General features: G+C 35.0%; 1 protein-coding gene across 1 annotated transcript in view; it reads right to left on the reverse strand.

Annotated features, from left to right (window-relative positions):
- LOC107290407 (ryanodine receptor 3-like) overlaps positions 1-24,223 on the reverse strand; it is a gene marked incomplete at its 3' end in the record, with an annotated part of 194,223 nt that overhangs the window by 122,899 nt on the left and 47,101 nt on the right. Inside the window, exon 3 of the mRNA XM_015819286.1 lies at positions 13,064-13,171. Within this exon, the coding sequence (XP_015674772.1) occupies positions 13,064-13,171 (108 nt within the window). The remainder of the gene's footprint in view (positions 1-13,063; positions 13,172-24,223) is intronic.

Here is a 24,223-nt window from a genome sequence, read left to right on the forward strand (position 1 = left end):
AAGCAGGAATAGCATTACCTACATGTTATCTAGTTTGCAAAGTTTAGAGTCAGCCAGAAACAGATTTAGATCTATGAGTCTAGGTTGTTATTGTGTGCTTAAAAAATTGCAGGAAAAGTTGGCAGTGTGAACAGAAAAACTTAATACTTTCAGTCCTTTTGTGGAACAATAGGTTTCCTATGTTTTAGTTCAGAGGCAAAACTTACCACTGGATTTAGATCTGATATAAATATTTTTTATCCTGTGGAATGTTATATTTTTATTCTTTTACAATGAACATTTCTTTGACTAGGAAATGGAGAAAGTAATATAAATGAATTATAACATCACATTTCCAATATTAAGTGAAATGTCTCTCAATCATTACCTGTGCTGAAAGTACTAAATGCAAGTTTAGAATTACTTGCATGAAAAGGGAAAAGCCCAAATCCCATAACATGAATAATTGCCTAATTATTTTAAGGACATGAGAGTTGTTATCATTGAAATGTTTTCAATCTTATTTTGTTTCTTCTCATAATTTTGGAATGCAATCATGATATTGCATTAATCAGGGGACTGACAATTGTTGCATGTATGGTCTATGAAGATTCTCAATCATCCAAGTCATGGTTGTCCCAAAGGTGCCTTTCCAAAAGGCAACTGGACTGTCTTGGTTTTTTTTCTTGAAAACATTTCACTTTTCATCTAAGAAGCTTCTTCAGTTCTGACTGAATGGTGGGGAATGGGTTTGCTGCGTTTTGGAAAAGCACCATTGGGATGTTGCATGTATTCATTTTAAAATATACAGGCCTTGAGGAAGGAAGAGACATCATATGGGATCCACCTTGTATGCACTAAGTATATATCTCTCCAAACTACATCTTACATTGATTACATTAACTGTTCCTTTGTATTCTGCCTGTGACTCAGACTGAATTACCCAAAATGGTTGAGAGACAAAGCCTGCAATTGCTAGGCAACTAACACAGCTTTCCCCCATTGTCCACTCCAGAAATTACAAATGATTATCTGATCAGGCCTGAAATGGAAAAGGCAGAAGAGGTACTTAGCATTCAAAAACAAAGTGATAGTCAGGGCAATTTTGCCTTAACAGGAAATAGAGAAGAGTAGCTCTATAAATTATTTTTACCTAACATTTTCAGCAATCCTAAGTACTAAATGGAGATGCATGTTCCTTCCATGGCACTTGAGCAAACTCAGGTTAGGCCAAGATGGAATTATGTATTTCAGCAACCACGGAGCTGCTGAAAATATTAAAGATGTGATAGAATATTATTGGGCTGACAGCATTCTTTTAAGTGACACTGCCAATTAACTGGAGCAAAGGCACTGATTTTTATTTTTTTTTATAAGGCAGTGATAACTCATTATGGTTTGACTATCACTGTATGTAATGTGGAGCTGATGGATAATGAGAAAGAGATTTGCTTTAAAAGAAATAACAAATAGGAAACACAATAAAGGCAACCAATAAATGCAGTAATATCTTATGAAACAGAATAAAGAAGTTGGATCTATATTTTATATCACCTAGTTCTGTCACCCCTTGCAGTAAAACAGATAGGAAACAAGATGAGCTAATTCTTCCTTATTGTAAAGCTACATTAACTAGAAGCTTGCAAGTCTGACTGTACAAACTCCCCACCACATTTTTAACTGTGCGATCCATTAGGGTGTTTCCTTCCTAAGTTTCTTTCTCTGATTGTTAAGCCACTGGGGGTTCCTGGCTCTCTTGTCTGATTGGTTCCTAGGCAGCATCTCTTTTCCCTTGTTCCACACATTTCATTACAAGTTCTGACTCTCAGTAGATGCAAAAGCTATCTCTATGTAGAGTTTTTAAAAAACATTTCTATCATAAGTAATTAAAAATGTTAATTTAACTTCCCTCCAAGGTGCTAAACTATTTTAATACTTTGCATAACACTGGATTATTTTATATAGTAATAAGATTGCTGATCCCAAATCTTTTAGGGTGTAATGAAACAGTTTTAACTGTAATGATTCATTCTTGAAGACTATTTTTTTCTGCAAATTGGGTCAACCAACCCATTGAGGTCCTAATGACTTCTGCAAATGCACGGATACCATTGTCGCCAGAAGTTGCTAACCAACTGATGTGTCAGTATGTCTGCATTTGCTAATGATAGTAAGTTACAATGAAGGCACAGGTGACCATTAAGTAAAATGGTGAATTGGACACATCCGTGAAAGCAAATTATAGAGGGATGTGAATCCCTTTTCTATTGATAGCCCCTTCTTGAAGAAACTAGCTCTGATTCTTGCTTTAAATTAATTTTCTGTGCCACATAAGAATAAGGCTTTTTTTTAAAGAAAAATAACACTAAACCTGAGCTTAGTAACAATCTCTCAAAAATGGCTAAAATCACATCTATAAGAATAGCACAAAAGAATTAGTTAGCTCTATAGAAAGTCTAGCATTATGGAGGCAGGTACTTCTGTAAAAAGCAGGTGTGCAATTTCTCTTACAGTCCAAATCAAAATGATTTTGCCAGGGAGTGATTAAAAACGAAACAGAGGGATAAGGACTACAGCAGACCAGAGTGGCTACTAGAAGATGGGCAAATCCTAATTCCTGACAGTATACAGAAGCAACTGGTCAATGAAATATGCCAACCAATGTCCATAATCAACAAAAAGGATGAGAGTGGGAGACCATAAATCCAAACTAGAATATCTAAGAGTGACTATAAACTGCTTCAACTATGGACTAGAGATTTGATGGGACCATCATCATGAAAACATGGCAGAAAAGAAGTAAACATACTGTGGTTAGGAGCAAATGATAAAGAACCTGTACACAAAATCTTCTTTGGAAAATACTCTTTCAAAATTTAGCAATTCTTTACTCTAATACGGGGGTCTTCAAATTTGGCCCTTTTATGACTTGTGGACTTCAACTCCCAGAATTCCTCAGCCAGGCATGCTGGCTGAGGAATTTTGGGAGTTGAAGTCCACAAATCATAAAAGGGCCAAGTTTGAAGACCCCTGCTCTAATACATTGCTTGGTTCAGAGAAAGACTTTTTCCCATTTTCTCTGTAATCAGAGCACCTGATTATCATTTTACTTTGTCCCTTCCAGCAGCAGTCCATCTTTCCTCATGCAGAACAAATTCTGAAGCATGTCATATAGAAAAGCACATATTTAACTCTCAAGCTACAAGTTCCAATTTAATGACAGAACCATATTCTTCAAAAGAACAGGTCTTAGACAAAAACTTTAACTGTTTAAAAAAGTTCACATTTTGCTATCATAGTCTTTCAATTCTCTTTAATTTCTAGTCCTTTGTTACAAAGAAAATAGTTTGCCACAAACACTATAATCTAGTAGAATAGCCCGCTTTGTGGGATCAAGAGAACTCCACCAGTGGAGGTTTTCAAGCAAAGGTTGGACAGCCATTTCTGTCTAGGTTGATATGAATGTACTAAGACTAGAAGCCCCCTTCAACCTTATGATTCTCAATTTTTCTTCTGTAAATTTTGAAGAGGAGCACAACATGATACCTAGTGCTGATAGTACTGAAACAATTTATCTTCATCTCTGGACAGAATAAGATGCAAAAGAGGAAAGCAGAAGTATGTAGATAAGGCCAACACAGTGCTAGGCTGCATTAACAGAGGGATAGAATCAAGATCACGTGAAGTGTTAATACCACTCTACAATGCCTTAGTAAGGCCACACTTGGAATACTGCATCCAGTTTTGGTCACCGTGATGTAAAAAAGATGTTGAGACTCTAGAAAGAGTACAGAGAAGAGCAACAAAGATGATTAGGGGACTGGAGGCTAAAGCATATAAGGAACGGCTGCTGGAATTGGGTATATCTAGTTTAATGAAGAGAAGGATGAGGGGGGACATGATAGCAGTGTTCCAATATCTCAGGGGCTGAGAAGAGGGAGTCAAGCTATTTTCCAAAGTGCCTGAAGGCAGGACAAGAAGCAACGGATGGAAACTAATCAAGGAGAGAAACAACCTAGAACTAAGGAGAAACTTCCTGACAGTTAGAACAATTAACCATTGGAACAACCTGCCTCCAGAAGCAGTGAATGCTCCAACACTGGAAGTTTTTAAGAAGAGACTGGACAGCCATTTGTCCGAAATGGTATAGGGTTTCCTGTCTGAGCAGGGGGTTGGACTAGATGACCTCCAAGGTCCCTTCCAACTTTATTATTATTATTATTATTATTATTATTATTATTATTATTATTATTATTATTATTATTATTATTATTATTATTATTATTATTATTATTATAAAGAGAATTCAGTTAATGAGAATTAATGTCACTTCCTCTAATAATGGATACAAGTAATTGATACTAGTAGGGGAAAAAATATTGCCAAGCTTGGAAGAATTGCATGATTGACAAGGCTGTGGTGGTGATGAGCATGATGGTCCTTATAATGGAAACATAAGGAAAATAACATGTTTATGCTCAATAACTATGAAATGCTGAATCAGTAGAAAAATAAAAATGGAAAATTGGGAGCCCTGTCTGAGCTCTTTAGAGACAGGCATGGCTAGTTGGTAAGAATTCTAAACAAAAGTATTCCTAATGACAGAACCTACTGCAATATTTAACTGCAAGCTTCATTTGTACCACCATAGAAGAAAATGCATTTTTCCAGAAAACTAACGGCAGATTTTCAAGCCATTCTTTTGAAATTTTAGCTACCCTTTTTAATGCATATTTAAAGAGGAATAAATCCCATGGAACTAAGTAGGCTTTACTTTTTCATAAACATGCTTAGGAGTAGAGGATTAGCTAAAAACTATGTCAGTGATCTTATAGGTCTAAAAAGTGTAGCTTTAAAGAACAGTTAACTTAAAAAGAAAAGTTCAGCATTCTATGGTGAACATTCTATTAGTTGTAGAAATTTTATAATGTGAAAAATTATAAGGCCACAGTAAGAAAAACATGAGAAACAATCAGCATTAAGAACATTGACACACTGGAGGTATTTAGGATGAGAATAAATGGAACGAATTTCATGCAGTGGATGAAGATTATATGGAAACAAATGATTAACATACCCATTCAAAGACATCTCTAGGCTAGCAAAAGTGAAAACAAAATGACAAATGAAAATTTAGTCTAACACATATCGTTATATTAGTAAGATTCAGCAAAGTGGATGTGCTTCAAGTCCCCTTGGTTAAACAATTGAGATATCCCTTCTCTGTTGCTGCAGTTCCTGCCCTCTAGAATAATTTTCCCCTCCTTCTCCAGAGATCCATGCCTACCTTGATGACGTTTCATAACAAGGCATGGAAAATCCAAAGACTTGGTTGGATGGTGAGATGGATAGCATATAAATTTAATAAATTAAAAAAAAAAATAACAATCTGGCCATTTTCTAAGCCTTGGGACAGGGTGGTAGGTGAGACTCTGTAAGATTTGTTTTATTGTTATTTGATCCTTCTGGATGCATATCATCTATTTCTATTTTATTTTTCTGCCTTTTTAATTATGTAAAGTGCCCAGTTGGGCATTCTTTAAATCAATATAAATAAATAAAAACATTTTTGAAAGTATTTAGGAAAGTATCACCATAAGCAATAGTGAAATACAAGCGTCTACTCAGTTTTCTGGAAGTAAGTCAATTGAACTGAACATTTTGTTAATTTTGAACTGAAATAAACACCATCCATAAAATAATTCTCCAGCAGAACCCATTGCTTTAGCAAAATATATAAATCATGAAAAAGAGCTGTGTAAAGTGTAAATAAATGTGCAAAATGAGATTTTGTCTAAGATAGTAACTGTGAATTCTCTTTGTGTGGTCATGTTTCTAAGAAATAAACTAGCATATAGCAAGCTAAACATAAAATTGAGCTGCAGAGAAATTCTTGCCAAAGTACTGCAGTAACTTTATATAATCACATTTGGAGACCAAAGAAAATGGTCAGCATATAAGTTAGCTGGTTGTGCTTTCACCAAGAACATCCACTGAGATAATTAATTTAGCTGGCATGCTTCTTGTTTCATTCCAGTACACAGAGAGTTCTTTGGTGTCCCCCCACTCTACAATGCAAAAGCAAGCATTAATCAAATACTTTTGGTTAATCTCAAAGCTCTTATTTGACAATTGATGTTACAAGTCCTGCTTGCTAATGAGGACTTAATATTTACTGCAGTAAGTGAGATATTCATATGCATGCTTATTCCTCCTTCGAGCATTGGATCAAGTTCAAAGCTCTTTAGGCAAAGCAACAATTGCATGGTTTGCTACACACAACAGCTTTTCCCTTTCACGCCAAAGAGATGATTAGTTGCCAGCTTTCACCTCATGGTTTATCATCCCAGTTCAGGAGCTGGCAGTTCCTGTTGGAGGTGGATTGTCCCAATCTTCTCAACATAAAAACCATTTTATTGATTTTAAGAGTATTTATTCCTTCTTTCTACACATCGTAGAATCAATCAATATGTAATAACATAACACTTGTAAAAACAATTTCAAAGTGCTGATTGCAACATAGGTTCCAACAGCAAGAGATACAATGCTCAGATCACACTTCCCATTATTCTACTTATTGAAGGTAAAAAATAGTACAATGCATTTATCCTTTCACTATTGAAAAGATATCTGAAAATTAAAATAAATGAGAAGCTCTCTCTGTTTCTACAAGAGTTAGAAAAATAATCTCACTAACTGCTGGAAATTATATTCAGGGGCAGTCCCCTATGTTCTATCCTCAGAATAAGTTCTATTAAATTCAGCAAAGCTTATATCAAAGTAGATTCACATGGGATAAAACTGTAAAGTCTTTCCCCAACTTTAGTTACTGCTTTTCACAGATCTTGCCTACAATTAGAAATGAAATTTAATTTATAATCCTTTTTGCACCCCTGATTATTTGAATATCTGCAGTTGTTATCCTCTCCACAGCTGCATGGGTATTAAATATACTATAATAGATATTGCAGTTCCTCCTCTCACTACATAATTACAATTGGAAAGGGCCCATCCATTAATCCTATGTCTAACACTTGCCTATTAAAAATCACATGAGTTTTTCCCTAGACTCTTGGAGACAACCAACTTTTCATCCATTCTAAATTCAATTTTATATGAGATTTTATGAGAGATTAATCTGAGATGTTTCACTATTTCCAGATATAAGTGATGTCAAAACACTTTTAATTCATTCTTTATCTCTTTTCAGAGCTTGAGCTTGAAGAGAACTATCAGGCAATCATTGCTTGCTTCTTCTGGTCAATAACTAAGCCCAGAGCACTGCCAGTCAATCAGTGTTTGCTTTTTATCCTTTCAAGGTGGACAACTGTGTTGTCTTGTCCCTTCCTTTACATTCATCCCACTCCTAAAAAAAATTCCCCTCACAAATTAGAAAACAAATTACTAGCATTTCTTTTTTAACCATGTGTTTGTGTGCATGTGTCCATTCAGTGTTTATTCCTGTTTCACAAGATCCCAGTGACAGTATGAGAAGGCAGGTTGTTAAAAACAAATAACCTCCCATGCATTATAGATTTTCTGAATTTTCCTGTTTGCCATAAAACCTCTTTCTCAACTCCTAGTGAGTTGAGAACTTCTGCATTTGACCGCCTTTTCCTAAATATGTGAGTGTGCAGCTGCTGTTTCAGAAACAGAATTTGCTAGCTAAAAACAGCAAAGCCCCATTCAGAAGTACGAAATCACTGACCCAGGGAAATTGCCCACAACTGCCAGCCCTCTGTGACATGTTCTACTGAAGAGTGAGAAAGAAAGTTGTGTTTATTTAAACATGATTCATTTCACAAGATGATGGGATACATGTAGGCAATCTTATTTCTATATACTGTAATGCATATAATGTATATAAACTTTTTAACCTGGGATTAATTTTCAGAAAAGGAAATTAGAAGTTGGCTTTACTGAAAATAGAGCTACCTTAAGATTCTGTTTAAAGAAAAAGGGTTAGGGATAGGGATAAAAACCAGATTTTTTTAAAAAAATAAAAAGCTCAGGAAAGCATGAACATTCCCATCAGAGTATTTTGTTGTTTTGTTGTTTTGCTTTTTTGGGTAATTATGTAGTAAGTGTGCAATAATGTATCATTTATTCATAAAGAATAATTCTGCTAGCATTTATATTTGTGTGCTCTATTTTTTTTTTTTTTGCTTTTCAGAACTCTCATGTTCCAATGCATGCTTTGTCCATCACAACTCCCCTTTTCTCTAACACTGATTTTGACAGATACCTTTTAGGTGCCTTATAACAACAAAACTTTTGTGATATGTCATTGCAGGAAAGATCATGTGCACAATTATACCTTCTTTCCGTGTTTCTGCAATAATTAATTTCCTAAGGCTGTGTTTATAGGAACGTGCATTGACATTTATTTCGCAATTAAGTATGTAAATACAAATATGGAAATACTAAACTAATTTTGCAGAGGAAAAAAGAAAAGAACAGCTTCCATTGATAATAATAATTATCTTATAAAAGAGAATATTTATAGCTCAGTGTTGAACTATGGGGTTCTTTTTTAATAATATTTTTATTAATTTTCTAATTTTACATTTAAGTATTTAAAAAGTAACGTGGTGGCTGGGCTAATCAATGGTTCAGTAACATACAAAAATCTTTAGTGCAAATCTCATACTACAACCTCAAATATTTTCTCTCTTTTCCCCTTAATATCTACTATCTCATATTTAAGCTAATACAGTTCTTATTATATCAACTAAATTAAAACATCATTATTACATTTATCAATAAATTTTTAGCTTATTCATATCTTAATTACTTTTACATTCAATCTTTACATTCAATCAATGTCCTGTTATTGGTTTTTCCTAATTTTTAGTTTCCCATCAATATTCAAATTTAACATTTGATATTTATAATTTCCAGGTTTTAGGTAACCAAGGTTTCCTTTATCTCAATTCATAATAAAATCTAATATTCAAAATACACATCTTATCTATTTGGGTATAATCTTGTTCTATTTCCTAAAAGTTATCTATTTCCCCCCCATCTTACATTATCTAATTAATAATACAGTTTCCTCTTTAATAAATCAAAGCCCATTATATATATTGTCTGAGTTAATCAATAAATCAAACATATTCATAATATTTTTTTTCTTTTGGGTCCAATGTTTAAGTATTAAACAAATAGCATCCTTATTTTCAACTAATTTCCAAATGTTTTAAATTTAATGACCAAATTTTCCTTTATTTCAACTTCTCCCTTTGACCCTCTAATTAGTAATATGAAATCCCCTCTGATAAATCAAAACCCCAATTTTCTTCAGCCTTATTCTGGCTTGCTTTCTTTGCCAACTAGCCTTTCATGTCAATGCTTTTAAATCATCAAATAGATCTCCCTCTATTATTATATATATTGTTTGGAATAAGAGAGACCATTTAGTTGCCATTTTATTTGGAAGGGCTAGCCCATTTGTATTCCTTAAATCATCTCCCTATTATTCCAAATCCCCATAATTGTCCTGGTATGTTTATCTTCCATTCAGTCTGTTCTTCTTCTTGCTCCTCAAATTTCTTCTGATTTATATAGAAAGTCTTTTCCATTTTCAGTGTTGTCACTCCCTTTTCTGGATATTCCATTGACTGTATTTGTTGGTCAATTGAGTGCTCTGTCTTAGTATTTGATTGTTCCACTTCTTCTGTTACTTTCTGCATTGTTGGTTCTTTAGTTGCAGTCAGAATTTTGGTTTGTATATCTGAGCTGACATCTTGTTCTTTTCTGTAACATCTTATTTCGTCACAAGCTGAAAGGATGGTTTCATGTATTGCTTTCAACATGGAAAGAATCTTTTCCTGGTCTTTATCCATCTTCTCTTAATTGTGCGTTAAGTTGAGGACTTTGAAATCAGACAATGAAAATAATTTTATAGCTGGGTATGGGACCTCTATTTCACGTGTTTGTAGGTAGTCTTTATAATAAAAGTCATTTATCAAGTAAGATTTTATAATCCAATGTATTTCATCATCTCAAATAATGACCAATATTCCTCAGATAAAAAGTAGGAAGGCAATTCCCCACATACATCTCTAAAAATCAATAAAGGTTTACATTCATAGTTCAAGGAGGCCAGCCATGCCACCCAGAAATTCTCTTTACAGCTGAACTTCTCACAGGTAGTGTTTATCAAAGTTAAAAGAGTCTTATCTGTAGTCTGGGCTTCAAGCCAAGTCTCCTTTAGGCAATAACAAGTTGTAAAACCAAGCTTCACCACAAGATGTCACTGATGCTGCTTAAAGTTTTTTAAGTCCAAAATTTTTATAGTCCTTTTTCTAATTTTATTTCTTTTTTTATAGATAAAAACAAAAGTCTTCAGTGCAAATAAGAGAACTTTTGGTCCCCAAGTTTCAGAAACATATAAATCCAATTAGATTAAAGTTATTCTTTTAGTGCTTTAACTCCCCTGGGTAATCAGTCGCTGCTTTTCTTAGAGGGTGGGATAGAAATTCCCTTCCCTCTCTCCTCACAGGGGGAAAGATACTTTGGGCAGCTTTTACAGGAAGAAAAATACTTAGGATCTTAGAGAGAAGATTGGATCTCACCCAGTTTCATCCACATTGCTTTAGAAGTGCCTGGTGGTAAGTTTGACTTTAGTTGTCTGCAGCCTAGTGACAAGTCATATTGCTACGGCTGGTCTTTCCTCCGCCAGTTTGGAGGGCTGCCTCGGATCAAGCGGAAGGGCTGCCATCCTCCCACAATCAATCGAGGGTCCCCTCCTTGCTCATTGCCCCTACAGGGTGACTTTCGACCCTTTCCAGGGTCCTCTAGCGGAATGAAACTGAACCTGGAAGACGGACCTTGCCTTCCAGTGGCCGCAGCAGCTGCAATGGCAAACCGGAAGTCCTGAACTATGGGGTTCTTGATGCTCTCTGAGCTAGAAGCTATTACCAAGTTTGGTAATGAAAAGTATGCAAGAAAACTGCAGAGAGAGTCAGAGAGCACCGAAGATCCCATAGACTAGCTCTTCAAACACAGAGATTAGAGATTAGAGAATTGGGCTATTTAGACAGAAATGAGGAGAGTTATTTAAGTTTCAATGTATTCTGACCCTCAGATTCCAGTTTTAATCAAGATTTGTTTGCTGTGTAAATACACAAAATATTTTTTCACAGGTAATAAATTGATTTTAAAAAATGAATAAAACAGACATCAGATTATAGAAAGTTAAGTATGGCTGTGGAGCAATATATCAACCGCAAGAGTTGTCCCACTGAGCTTTCAGTAAAGCTTTATTTTAACAGGATGAAAGGGCTTGAGGGGAGTGCTTGTTTTAGAGGCAAGGCCTGCTTCAGAAAAACAGAATTAGACAGTAAGCATGGGAGGCAGATTGAAATGAGATTTAGGAGACTTGGAGGGGAAATAAAATTAGGGAAAGGGAACCAGAAGAAAGAGAAATAGAAGGAGTAAAATGAGAGTATGCACTGAGGGAAGGTAGAGAAACAAGAAAGGAGGCTGGAGGATGAGTAATGAAAGTAGCTGGCTGGGTGGCTAGCAAAAGTTGTGCAGCATGGAAAATGTTTGAAAATATATGGAACAGCAGCAGGAGAAACAAGACTTGGAAGAGGTTTTAACCTATTCAGGGTTCAAATGATGGATTGAAAGTAAAAAGCTATGAAAGGTTTACTCCCAAGATAAGCTAAACAAAGACCAGGAACAGGATCAACTAGTGATCAAACATAATTTCTTTTTTTTCCACATCACCCCTTCTACCTCAAAGTGGGTAAATTCTGAAGTCTCAACAAGACTGAACAATGTTACTATGATTCAGGGGTTGACAATCTCAGTGGGAAATGCATTGGTTTTTCTTTATTTTGATTCTATAATTACTCTAAAAGTAACCAGAGCAGCTTAGTCATAGTTCTGTTTCTGTTGAGTTGTTTTGAACTGGTGCTGAATTTCTCAGGAAAAGATTAAAAATTGGCTTTTCTTTCAAACCATTCGCCCTGGATGGAAGCATATACCGTTCATTTTCCTAAGATCATAATTACTAGTCTTTCTTCACATAGATGTCTTATTCTGCTTTTACACTGGCTAATTTCACACTCAAGGAGTTCCTGCATGGATAATTGGATTGAGATTGGAGGATTTTTCTATCTGAAACTCACAGTCATTGAAAGGTACCAATCATCTAAGCAATTACATGAAATCTCTATTGCAATGTTTAGCACCCATATCATTACCTTCATATATGAAATAAGCCTTTAGCTCTCATTAAGTTCATGTATTTTAGAGAACCAGTTTGGTCTAGTGATTAAGGCACCAAACTAGAAAGCAGGAGACCATGAGTTCAAGTCCCACCTTAGACATGCAAGCCATCTGGGTGACTTTGGGCCAGTCACTCTCTCAGCCCAACCCAGCTCACCTGTTGCTATTGTCGTTGTGGGGAAAATAGGAAGAGGAAAGTGTGTTGGATGTGTTTGCCGCCTTGAGTTATTTGTAAAAATAAAAAGGTGGGATACAAATAAATAAATGTATTGGCTTGAGATTGAGTATCTTTTCAAATACTTAGTTGCAGTTTATGCAATTATATTTTAAAGCAGGGTGGGGAATGACACAAAATATAATTCAAAACCTCTTCTTATTTGAGTGCAAAGTATTACAAAAATAAATTTACCAACTTATTCTGCTCCAATGACTTTGACAGAAAAGTAATGCTACTCTGCAAATGACCTACATTCAAAGTTACTAGACCTCTAAACATCTTGGGTTGTCAAAGGATAGCTATAACTCCAAGAATATGCTTGCAATAGCCATTTGCATTCTGGTAATGACTGAGATCTGAAGAAATGAGTATAGCTTTTATTGTACTGTATGTTTTATAACTGCCTAGCAAATTAAATGCACTTGTACTGAAATTTAAGCCAAGTTGAAATTTAGAAAACTTGAGAGATTGGAAGATTTCTAAACAAAGGGCAATATTGAAAAGATTATAAAACTTGTTGTTAACAGTCTTTATTCTGAAAGGCTTCTGGGTCCATGGAGGAAAGTAAAAAATTGGTTTTTGTAAGACTGAAATCTCACATTGCCAAAGGAAAACAATTGTACTTACCCCTTCCCTGGAATTGTCTCTTGTATGGGCAAGCATTTCCTGGAGGGCTCTGACAGATAAAGACTGCTCCAGTACAAAATTACAGATGCAAAGATCAGGAGGGACATACTGAAAAAAATAAAATAGCAACAAAGATCACAGCTTTCTTTGTTTTTGCTGCAGAAGGTTTACTCACTGACAAGGTCAGTGTGAGGCTGTTAAATTTGATCATTTAAATCAGTAGATAGATTAATCCATTATACATCAGTGATGCACATTCCTTTTGTGCACCATAAAATAAATAATGAACCAACCTTACATATCCAAGCTGCCTTTCTCAATATGGCATACACACTGCATATATACTGGGCTATGTAAGTTTTTATTCCCAATCCATACTAAGAGCACTGTATTCTATGCTTCAAAGACCTGACAAAACCACTGCATATAAAATAAAGGTAGACAATGGGTGTAGAAATCAATTGCAAAAGGAAAAAAATACTTTTTTTTCATTTTAAGGTTAAGTCCCATTCCAAACAATGTAAAAATAGCAATAAGAAGCATTTCAAATGTAATTAGATTATGCAAAAGACCAGTAATAAAAGTAGATGTGATTGGGGAGAGTGGTCCCTCAAATATCCTAAGCCCCATGCCACGTAGGATTTTAGAGGTGATTACCACAATTCGAACTGAACCTGGAAGCAAACTGGGAGACAAATGCAGCTCATGGAGCAGAGGTGTAACTGGTTTTGATCTAAATAGAGACATAACCAGTGGTGGGATTCAAATATGTGAACAACCGATTATCTGTGTGGATGCTGCTTCCTGAAGTCCATTCTGGGCTTGGGCAACAAAAAGTTAGCTACCGGTTCGGTCAAAGTGGTGCGAAATGGCTGAATCCCACCACTGGACATAACTGCATAACTGCCATCGTATTTTGCACAGCTGAAGCTTGTGGGTGTTCTTCAAATGCAACTTCATGTAGAGTTCATTACAGAAATCCATATGGAGCTGACCAAGGCAGGAGTGACCTGAACATAGGGCTTCCTGATGTAGGAATGGCTACAGCTTCCACCCAATGCAAAGTTGTGCAAAGGCCCTCCTAAGCATGACTGCCACCTGGTCTTCAAGTAGAAGTCATGAATCCAGGAGAACCTCAGAGTAAAGCATCTCACACTGAAGGTTTTCCCATAGATTTAGATAAGTTATCTATTTTTTTTCACTCCCAGACTCTTGGAATTATATAACGATGCCTTTTTGAATAACATTTTTTTCTCCTTTTAATGAACATTTTATAATTGTGATTTTTCTGGAAAGATTTCCCTATGCAAATCATCACCCAATTTCTTTGTTAAATACAGATGCTAAAATGTAGACAGCAACTGTGGCATAAAGACCTGAAACTATGATATCTTTGACAATTCATCTTATGCAATTTCAATTTATAAAAATGTGTCACAAATAAGTTATTAGAATGTTAACTGGATTTTAACTACTCTATCAGATAAATTAGATTTAATAGTGTTTATCTCACTGGGGATGAAGATACATTGATATGGTGCAGGCTGAATTTCTAGAGCATGTCTTGCATAAGATATGATTCTTCTTTTCTTTAATTGGATTAAAATGTGTATTTTAATCTATCTCCCAGGGTTACTATAAATGGAATTATTTCTTCACACATCCAGATGCTTTGTGGAACTCATCAAGAACTCTATTATCTTATTAATTCAATTTTGGAGTCACTGATCTGTTTTATTAAGCAATTGAAGGACATTTCAAAATGGCTGCAACGGAACATAAAATAGATAATCTAAACTGAAATTTTATGTGCTATTGACAACTATCAATGTTGTTTGCCAAATTTTAGATATAGTTGTGAGAAGTTTTATATCAAAATATATTTTATTCTTTATACTGTTTTCATCTTCCCTTAAAACATTAACAGAATCCACAATGGTCTGTGAATCTGCATCTCCACTAGATAATTGACAGTCAAGCTGAAATTAAATTAACCAAGTACAAATAGCAAATGGGGGAGGGGGAGGGATCTTTTATTCAAACTTCCTCAAACCCCCAAATAAGTTACCTAGACCTAATCCACATATCAAGGATAAGGTTTGTAAACACAGAGTTAATTAAATTAGGTCTCCCAACAGAACTGCTTATTCACAAGAATAAGCATACCTACACACACAGAGACACACACACACCACATACACACACAGAGACACACACACACAAAAAAAACACCTCAAGTGTCACCCTACAATCAGCATGTAGACACTTCTACAGCAGGACAAGCTCCCCTATAAACGTCTGTTGCTCTAACTCATTTCTCTGCAGCTGCCACTAAAGGCAAACTGTTTGCTTTTAAGAATAAATATTTCTTCTTTCCTGATAGCTGTATGGATTTCTTTTTCATTTATTCTTGTGCAACCCTGGTTTGAGTTGGAACCCCAAATTATTTTTCTGACATAGTATCAAAATTAATAGAGTTCCTATATGCTCTAAGATTTTTGAAGAAATCTGAAAAATTGGCGGTTTTTCTCTGTTGTTTGAATTCTTCTAAAGACTCATCCCAAGACATTTTTCTTTACTTTGTCTGTTTGTCTATGGAGGCAATTGTTTCAAACTATTTCACATTGTTGATATGATTTCAGATTAATATTCAGGTGGCACTGACATATATGACTTGAGGTTGACCTAGGATTCTCCCATTTTGATTTAATATTCTTACATGTTATTATGGCATAGGGAAGAGAAATAAGAGCCAGGTATCATAATGTGATCTTGAATGAAAGAACATACTGTATCGTGCATTGATTGTTGTTAAAAACATTAGTTTATTCATTCATGAAGATTATATATTATTTTAATCCAGCTGGACTGTTTCCACTTGAACCCCCATCTAGAGAAGAACCTGCCACTACTCTGCATAATTGGCTCCACTATCAAACTGTTTTTAGTGGTAGGAAATGTATTTTAATATTCTGTTGAAGTTTAAGTCTCTAACTTAAATCCTATACTATGAAACCAGGAAAATTAGGCTACATGTTACCTTTAGACTTGTTTAGAAGCTAAGATTCCAGTTCATTGATCATCCTCATTATCTTCCCTAAATGTATTCTGTTTGTTCATGAAATGCAGTGCCCAGAAGTGAATACAATATTCAAGCTAGAGTCTAGTCAATACAAAATAAAACAGCACTATTATTTTCCTAATTTGTTCATGAACTAGAAAAAAGCCACAAAGGAAACCAGGAATGCTAGTTACAATTCAGAATGTGACAGATGTAGTCTATTTATTTTTTGTTTGTTTATTGATTTTTTTGCCACCCATCTTATATTGAAAGATTAAAATATTGAAATCCTAAAAGATAAATATTTCTAAAACAATAAAAATGGGATTATTTCTTAATTTTTATTTATTTCTGTTATGTTTGGTAGCAACAAAAATCCTAAAAATTAATGTTCAACATTAAACTTATGGAAAACATTGCAGAAGGAATCTTAAAGTTCATATTTTAGGAAACACATCAATATTGGAAAGACAAATAATAAAGAAATAACCAATCAGGAAAATTAGTTTTCCACAAACAAAATAATTTGATAATAAAATAATACTGGAAGTTACAAAAAAGGTTAATCTATACATCCGGGTCTCAGTTATCCAGCCAATGCAAATCTGCCTTCCTTCATCAGGTATCAGGCACCATAACTCTGGGGAATAATAGGAACAAATTTTCTTGTGCAAGATTAAATTTTTTTAACAGGCATTAATATTATGCTATTTATCTATTTCCTGTTTTGTAAAGCTGTTCTGTACAATGTATGAATCATATGACAATCAGATTAATTAAAGTACTTTAATAAGCCTGGGTAATGAGAAGGGAGTGGATACTATTAATTAGTCATGATTACATATTATTGTGTTATTACCTCTAAGTAATTTGGGCCGCTATGGTCTTTCATTTCCCAGCTATATTTATAGGATCATGTTCTTTGTTTTAATTTAATTGTAATTTTTTGGGGGGACAAAATAATTAGTGGGGAAAACCCAGAAAACAACAGGTAAGCATAAGATTTATTTTGACCTTGTTATATGGTCTACTGTTAATATCATTTTCTACTTCAGTTAGTCATAGAACACATATCTAATTTTTAGGAATATCCTGGAAATATCTGTCACTACTAAAATACACTATTGTAAATAATATAAGTGACTGTACAATGAATAAACAGGTTTAAGCAGTCACAATGTGTCAGTTTAATTTTTCAGATTGCTGAAGGAAAAGTCTTCATCACGGATCAGTCCAAGCCGGGAATAAACAACATGGCGACTGCTTTAGAAAGAAGGTTGCAGTTTATTAAAGAGGAGAGCCAGACAGAAATATGGCTCTGGAAGGAAAGAGAGAGAGCACATGTAGGGAGTGGGTTTTTATACTCTCTGGAGCCTTTTGTTTGGAATTGTTCCTGTGGCGCGAACTTTGACCTGAGTCTGAGTGTGCCCTTTGGCATATGTGGGTTAATCCTATTATGTCCTGTTTCAGAGTTTGAATGGGGTATGTAGATTTTAGGTATCTTTGTCTTCCTAAGCTTCTAGCTGGGGGCCTCCAACCTTCCTGGATTATTTACATCTGCATTTCTATAGAGCTGGTTTCTGCTTGGGGGAGGTGACAAGCAACAGGGAGAAAGCAGAACTATTTAACTCATTTTTTGCATCTGTCTTTACACAAAGAGAAAAAACAAACCACCCTACCAAAAATAGTGCCATAAAAAACAGAATAGAAATGCAAGTTAAGATAGGCAAGAAAACGGTAAGTGAGGACCTGTCCAGCCTAGACGAATTCAAATCACCAGGACCAGATGGATTACACCCCAGGGTTCTCAAGTAACTGGCAGATGTGATCTCAGAACCATTGAACTATATTTTTCAAAGATCCTGGAGGACTGGGAAACTACCAGAGGACTGGAAAAGAGCTGATGTAGTTCCCATCTTCAAAAAAGGAAAAAAAAATGAACCCAGGAAATTACAGACCTATCAGCCTGATCTCAATACCTGGGAAGATCCTGGAAAAGATAATCAAACAACGAATCAGCGAACACCTAGAGGCAAACAAAGTCATTACTAAAAGCCAACATGGGTTTGTCAAAAATCGATCATGCCAGACAAATCTTATTGCATTATTTGACCAAGTAACAAAATTAGTGGATCAGAGGAATGCTGTGGATATAATTTACTTGGACTTCAGTAAGGCATTTGATAAAGTAGATCACAACCTACTACTTGATAAGATAGAAAAATGTGGGTTAGACAGCATCACCACCAGATGGATCCGTAGCTGGCTGACCGGCCATACTCGGCGTGTGGTCCTCAATGGAACTGCATCTACATGGAGGGAAGTGTGTAGTGGGGTGCCCTAAGGCTCTGTTCTGGGCCCAGTGCTCTTCAACATCTTCATCAACGATTTGGACGAGGGGATAGATGGGAAAATCATCAAATTTGCAGATGACACAAGCTGGCAGGAATAGCCAACACTNCAGAAGACAGGCTTAGGATACAGGAGGATCTGGACAGACTTGAACACTGGGCGCTATCTAACAAAATGAAATTCAATGGTGAAAAAAGTAAGGTTCTACATTTAGGCAAGAAAAACTAAATGTACAGGTATAGTATAGGGGGTACCTTGCTCAATAGTAGTAACTGTGAGAGGGATCTCGGAGTCCTAGTGGACAATCACTTAAATATGAGCCAGCAGTATGCTGCAGCTGCCAAAAAGGCCAACACAGTGCTGGGCTGCATTAACAGAGGGATAGAATCAAGATCACGTGAAGTATTAATACCACTTTACAATGCCTTGCTAAGGCCACACTTGGAATACTGCATCCAGTTTTGGTCATATGTAAAAAAGATGTTGAGACTCTAGAAAGAGTACAGAGAAGAGCAACAAAGATGATTAGGGGACTGGAAGCTAAAGCATATAAGGAAAGACTGCTGGAATTGGGTATGTCTAGTTTAATGAAGAGAAGGACGAGGGGGGACATGATAGCAGTATTCCAATATCTCAGGGGCTGCCACAAAGAAGAGGGAGTCAAGCTATTCTCCAAGGCGCCTGAAGGCAGGACAAGAAGCAATGGATGGAAACTAATCAAGGAGAGAAGCAACCTGGAGCTAAGGAGAAACATCCTGACAGTTAGAACAATTAACCAGTGGAACAACCTACCTCCAGAAGTGGTGAATGCTCCAACACTGGAAGTTTTTAAGAAGAGTCTGGACAGCCATTTGTCTGAAATGGTATAGGGTTTCCTGCCTGAGAAGAGGGTTGGACTAGATGACCTCCAAGGTTCCTTCCAACTTTATTATTATTATTATTATTATTATTATTATTATTATTATTATTATTATTATTATTATTATTATTATTATTATTATTATTATTATTATGCCATGCAATCATTGTACTTTTTTTAAAAGTGGGCATTTTTAATTAACCGATTTTGTTTCTCATTTTTTTTACACTCATGGCTCTCAAGCTTTTCCTGTTTCTGTCACTGTCACACAGAAATATTCTGTTTTCTTCCCTCTTACTCTTTCTTCTTCTATTTAGAAGGTGCTGCTGGTTCCATTATGTTTGTGTGCCCTTTTTACTTGGGCTTATACTTGCATATCCTTGCAACTTTTGGCAGCATTCCCAAACAGAACTGAGATATCTACTGATAGCTTGCTCTGCAAGTAAGCTATAAAGAAGATGAGATAACAAACATCAGCTTCCAATTTGTCTTCAGAACTTGGGACTATGCCCATTCCATCATCCGTCCTTCAAAAAAAAACAAAACCCTCTAAGTTTCAATCATGACAACAGCTACAGTGGCGGAATCCAGTTCATGGTAGACTGATTGCATGCTTACACTAAAGAACAAATTAGACCATAATATCATTTGCACTGTGAGGCTTTGTATGGTGGTATGAGAAACATTTATGATGGTTTAAACATTTATGCTTGACAGATCTATGTCCCAAAGACATTTTACTTCTCATCCAAGAAGCTTCTTCAGTTTCTGCTTCTTGGGTGAGAAGCAAAACATCTTCAAGGAAAACAAAGTCCAGTTGCCTTTTGAAAAAGCACCTTCAGGATAACCATGACCTGGATGACTGAGAATCTCCATAGACATCAATCTATAGCAGAACGTTTTCACAACTGCAATGAAAAAAAAAGCTCTCACTTCACTATTTTCTTCACATTCTGAGCAGCAGACCTGGGAACCTATCACAATTCATACAGATTTAGTGTGGCTTACCCCACCCTCCCTACACACTAGTTAGTTATTAAAACAGCAACAATAACAATGTGAAATCAGGTTACATATCATCCTCCCCAAATGGCTCAAACACTCTCAAAAAATGTAGAGAAGGAACATTTCCAATACCGAGGAATGGTAATGATAGATTAAGGGAACATAGTCTGCAGACCTCTCAGTTTTGTAAAGCAGCAAAGATACACTTTTATATCCTTCTAACTCTGAGATTTAGATCTCTGCTGAAACTAAATCACCCCACCAAAAACTTACCATGGATGATAGAGTTTAGATGAACTCTAAAAGAAGTGTCCAGAGATCAAATGTATAAAAATTAAAACACAGATTGAATCTTTTAAACCAGTATTGATGCCCATTTGAAAAAAAAAAAATACTAGGGAACACAGATAGTCCTCAACTAATTACCACAATCAATCCCAAAATTTCCACTGCTAAGCCAGACAATTGTTAAGTGTGTTTTGCCCAATTTTATAACCTATCTTGCCACAGTTGTTAAGGAAATCACTGCAGTTTTTCAGTTAATAACATGGTTGTTAAGTAAATCTGGATTCTCCATTGACTTTGTTTGTCAGAAGATCACAAAAAATGATCACACGATGCCGGGATACTGCAATAATCATAAATACATGCTGGTTGCCAAGCGCCTGAATTCTGATCCAATGATGATAAGGATGCTGCAACAATCATAAGTGTGAAATATAGTCAAAAGTCACTTTTTTCAGTGCTGTGGTAACTGAACAATCACTAAATGAATGGTTGCAAGTTCAAGATTACCTGTATTTTAATTAGAACTACTTTAATTAGAACTATCAAACAGCTGGCCTGCTGGAGAAAAAAAACCATTGATAGATGCTGTCCAGAATTTTCATCATTTCCTCAGATGCAAAAGAGACCAGAGGAAAATGATTGAAACAGCAAGCATTTTCCTACTCATATACGCTTAGGATATTTTTTCCAGATTTTTGGTAAATTAATCAAAATATCCCTATTACTTTTAATGAAACACTCAATATTCGAAGAAGTTGAGCATTTTCCTTTATACTAAGAAGTTTTCTTAAGGACAGACTAAAGGTACATGACAAAGGATATCTGATCAGGTAAACTTGATCTTAGATGCAAAGTGTACTTGAGAGATGATTAGAGAGCAATTAAACTATAGCTTAATTATTATCACTTCAAAAAGCAGCAGTACTTTTATTTTATTTTTTAAAAAAAAGCTGTTTCAAGACTACCAAATAATACATAGATAAGCATGCAATTTAACACTGAAATTAAGCTTTAAATTCTTAAAATTAAATTAAGAAAAAATGAAAATTGTTTTCTGTGAGATAAGACTTTACTCTCTTTTTCTCTCCTTGCAATCTCCACCTTTAAAAAAAAATCTATGTTGGTTATCTGAAATATTTTCTGGAACAGATGTGAATGGAGGTAACAGGGAAACAAAAGACAAGGAGAACAGATGGTGTGTGGGGTTCACCCTACGTTTCTATCCACTGTCCAGTCTTCACTGACCAATCTCAAAAAGCCACCACATTTACTGAAGGTGAGACATACATTGGGATTCTATTTCAGTTTTAGTAGTGTACATTTAGATGAAAGGAATATTCTTTCTTCAAAGAAAAATGTGATAATAGAACAATCTTCCAACAGAAAATGTGAAATCATTCTTCTAGAACAGTGTTTCTCATCCTTGGCAATTTTAAGATGTGTGGACTACAACTCCCAGAATTCCCCAGTCAGCCATGAGAATTCTGGGAGTTAAAATCCAGAGTTGCCAAGGTTGAGAAACACTGTTCTAGAGAGTTTCACAAAATTGTTCATACTGACTAATTTTAGGGATATTTTAGGTATATGTCACGTTTACACACTGTCTATTAAAACTGTGTCATATTTGCTTTCTAATTTGCATTTCATTGTTTTGATCATTCAGCTCCTGTTGTTTTCACCAAAACTTGAATAGTAATGCATCTTTCAGTTGTCATGAAAAATAAATCTTCAGAAATAGTTTGCAAGGTTAATAACATTTAAAATTACAGAAAATATAAACAGGAAGAATGAAGGCTTTGAAATTCCTTACACAAAGACAAACCCTGGACAGCTCATTAACTAGGCAGTCACTATAGTGGGATATAATTTTTTAAAAATGTAGTTTTTAATATTGTACTTGCACTTAACAACAATAATGTATTTTTTGTCTTGTGTATGTGTGTGCATTTGGGGGGGATATATAACTGATTAGCCAGAACTGTAATTTGATAGATACTACTAAACTGCTGTTCCACATTCATCAATTTGTGAAATAAAGAACATATTCTAACTGCATTTCTCTCATAGTTCTTAAGAAACAGAATACAGATAGAAAAAATTGTATCAGAACTGTTTCACGAAATCAAATATGCAGTGGCATGTGATATAAACACAATACAAATGTATTTACATCTCCTTCCGGTGTAATGATCTCTAAAAACAGAGCCTTGTCAGTCCATAAAATGGAATGTTGAAGAATGCATAGTGATTATTCTCAAAATCACCAGGGAAATTTCTTCAAGTTGTGAACAAACATTTGATAAAATACATTTGACAGATTAATTAATCTGTTATCTGTGGAATAATTAGAATGAATTGTAACTATAACTGTATTGGCAACCAAGTCCTCTAAATGTCATTGATTTTAAAATAATTTAAGTAAATGTCTAACTATGCCACTGAAGTCAACATGACTTCAAAGTGCTTAGATCAGTCTCAGTGCTGGTCATTAAAATTAGCAAGAGACCATAAAAATAATTATAAAATTACCATGTGCAGACAGGAGGAAGATAGATATCCAAGTCATATGCTGAACATAAGGCAGACATAAAAACACTCACACAGAGACAGACACACAAAGGCATATAATTTGGCCAGGAGTAATCCCCACTTAGATTCCAGTGATTTTACCTAATTTTATGCTATTAAGTAACGTGATTTTAAAAATGAGGGCTTTAAAGACATATTAAAACCAATTTCCAGTTCAACTGTTGGTACCTGAATGTTGTACGAAACTAAACAAGGGCATCATGTTTTATTGCCTTTTAACAGATTTAGTGAAAATAAATGTTAGAGGTAGGGCATAGTATCATGGAACTAGATAGCCCTATTTGACTGCACTGCAAAAAATGTTGTATTTCATGCAATGTTACACAATTTGGCAAAGCTCCAGCAATTAACTAGTATACCTGGAATATACTTTTAATGCTGTCCAAATGATTGCAGAAAACAGATGTCTAACTTTTTGACAAGTAGAATTCATGCATAGTTGTTAGCCATGCCCAAACCATCTTTTTGTATTACAAACAGTGGTATCATAACACTGATGCAAAGCAGAATAATCCTAACTTGTTTTGTCTCAAGTACTTTAACTTAATTTATTTAAATAGATTTATAAATTAATAAACAGAAGCCATTTACTGATAAACAGTGAAAATGGTTCTCTTTTAGAAGGAATTTCTCTTGATTATTTAAACAGTATTTTTGAGTGAACTGGGTAAATTTAAATTAAATGGCTTCATTTTCATTTATAGGAAAAAGGAGATAGTTGTAATAAAAAGCAGATTATATGTAGAAAAGAAACTTTTCAGATATAAGTTCCACTTTTTGTGCAATTTGAATCATGGGACACATGGAACCAACAACAAAGCAATTTAGAAGTGAAGAAATAATATAGATGTTATCTGTCCTTAAACAATAATAAATGCATCACTCATACATCCGCAACCATAAGCAGCCACAGAGACTTCATATTTCTGTAATATTGATAGACTAATATAAATTCACTGCTGAATTTCATTTCAAACAAACCGAATTCAAGAATAACACTGTCATT

Source organism: Protobothrops mucrosquamatus, unplaced genomic scaffold (genome assembly GCF_001527695.2).
Source record: "Protobothrops mucrosquamatus isolate PMUCROS unplaced genomic scaffold, P.Mucros_1.0 scaffold885, whole genome shotgun sequence".
NCBI classification, from domain to species: Eukaryota; Metazoa; Chordata; class Lepidosauria; order Squamata; family Viperidae; genus Protobothrops; species Protobothrops mucrosquamatus.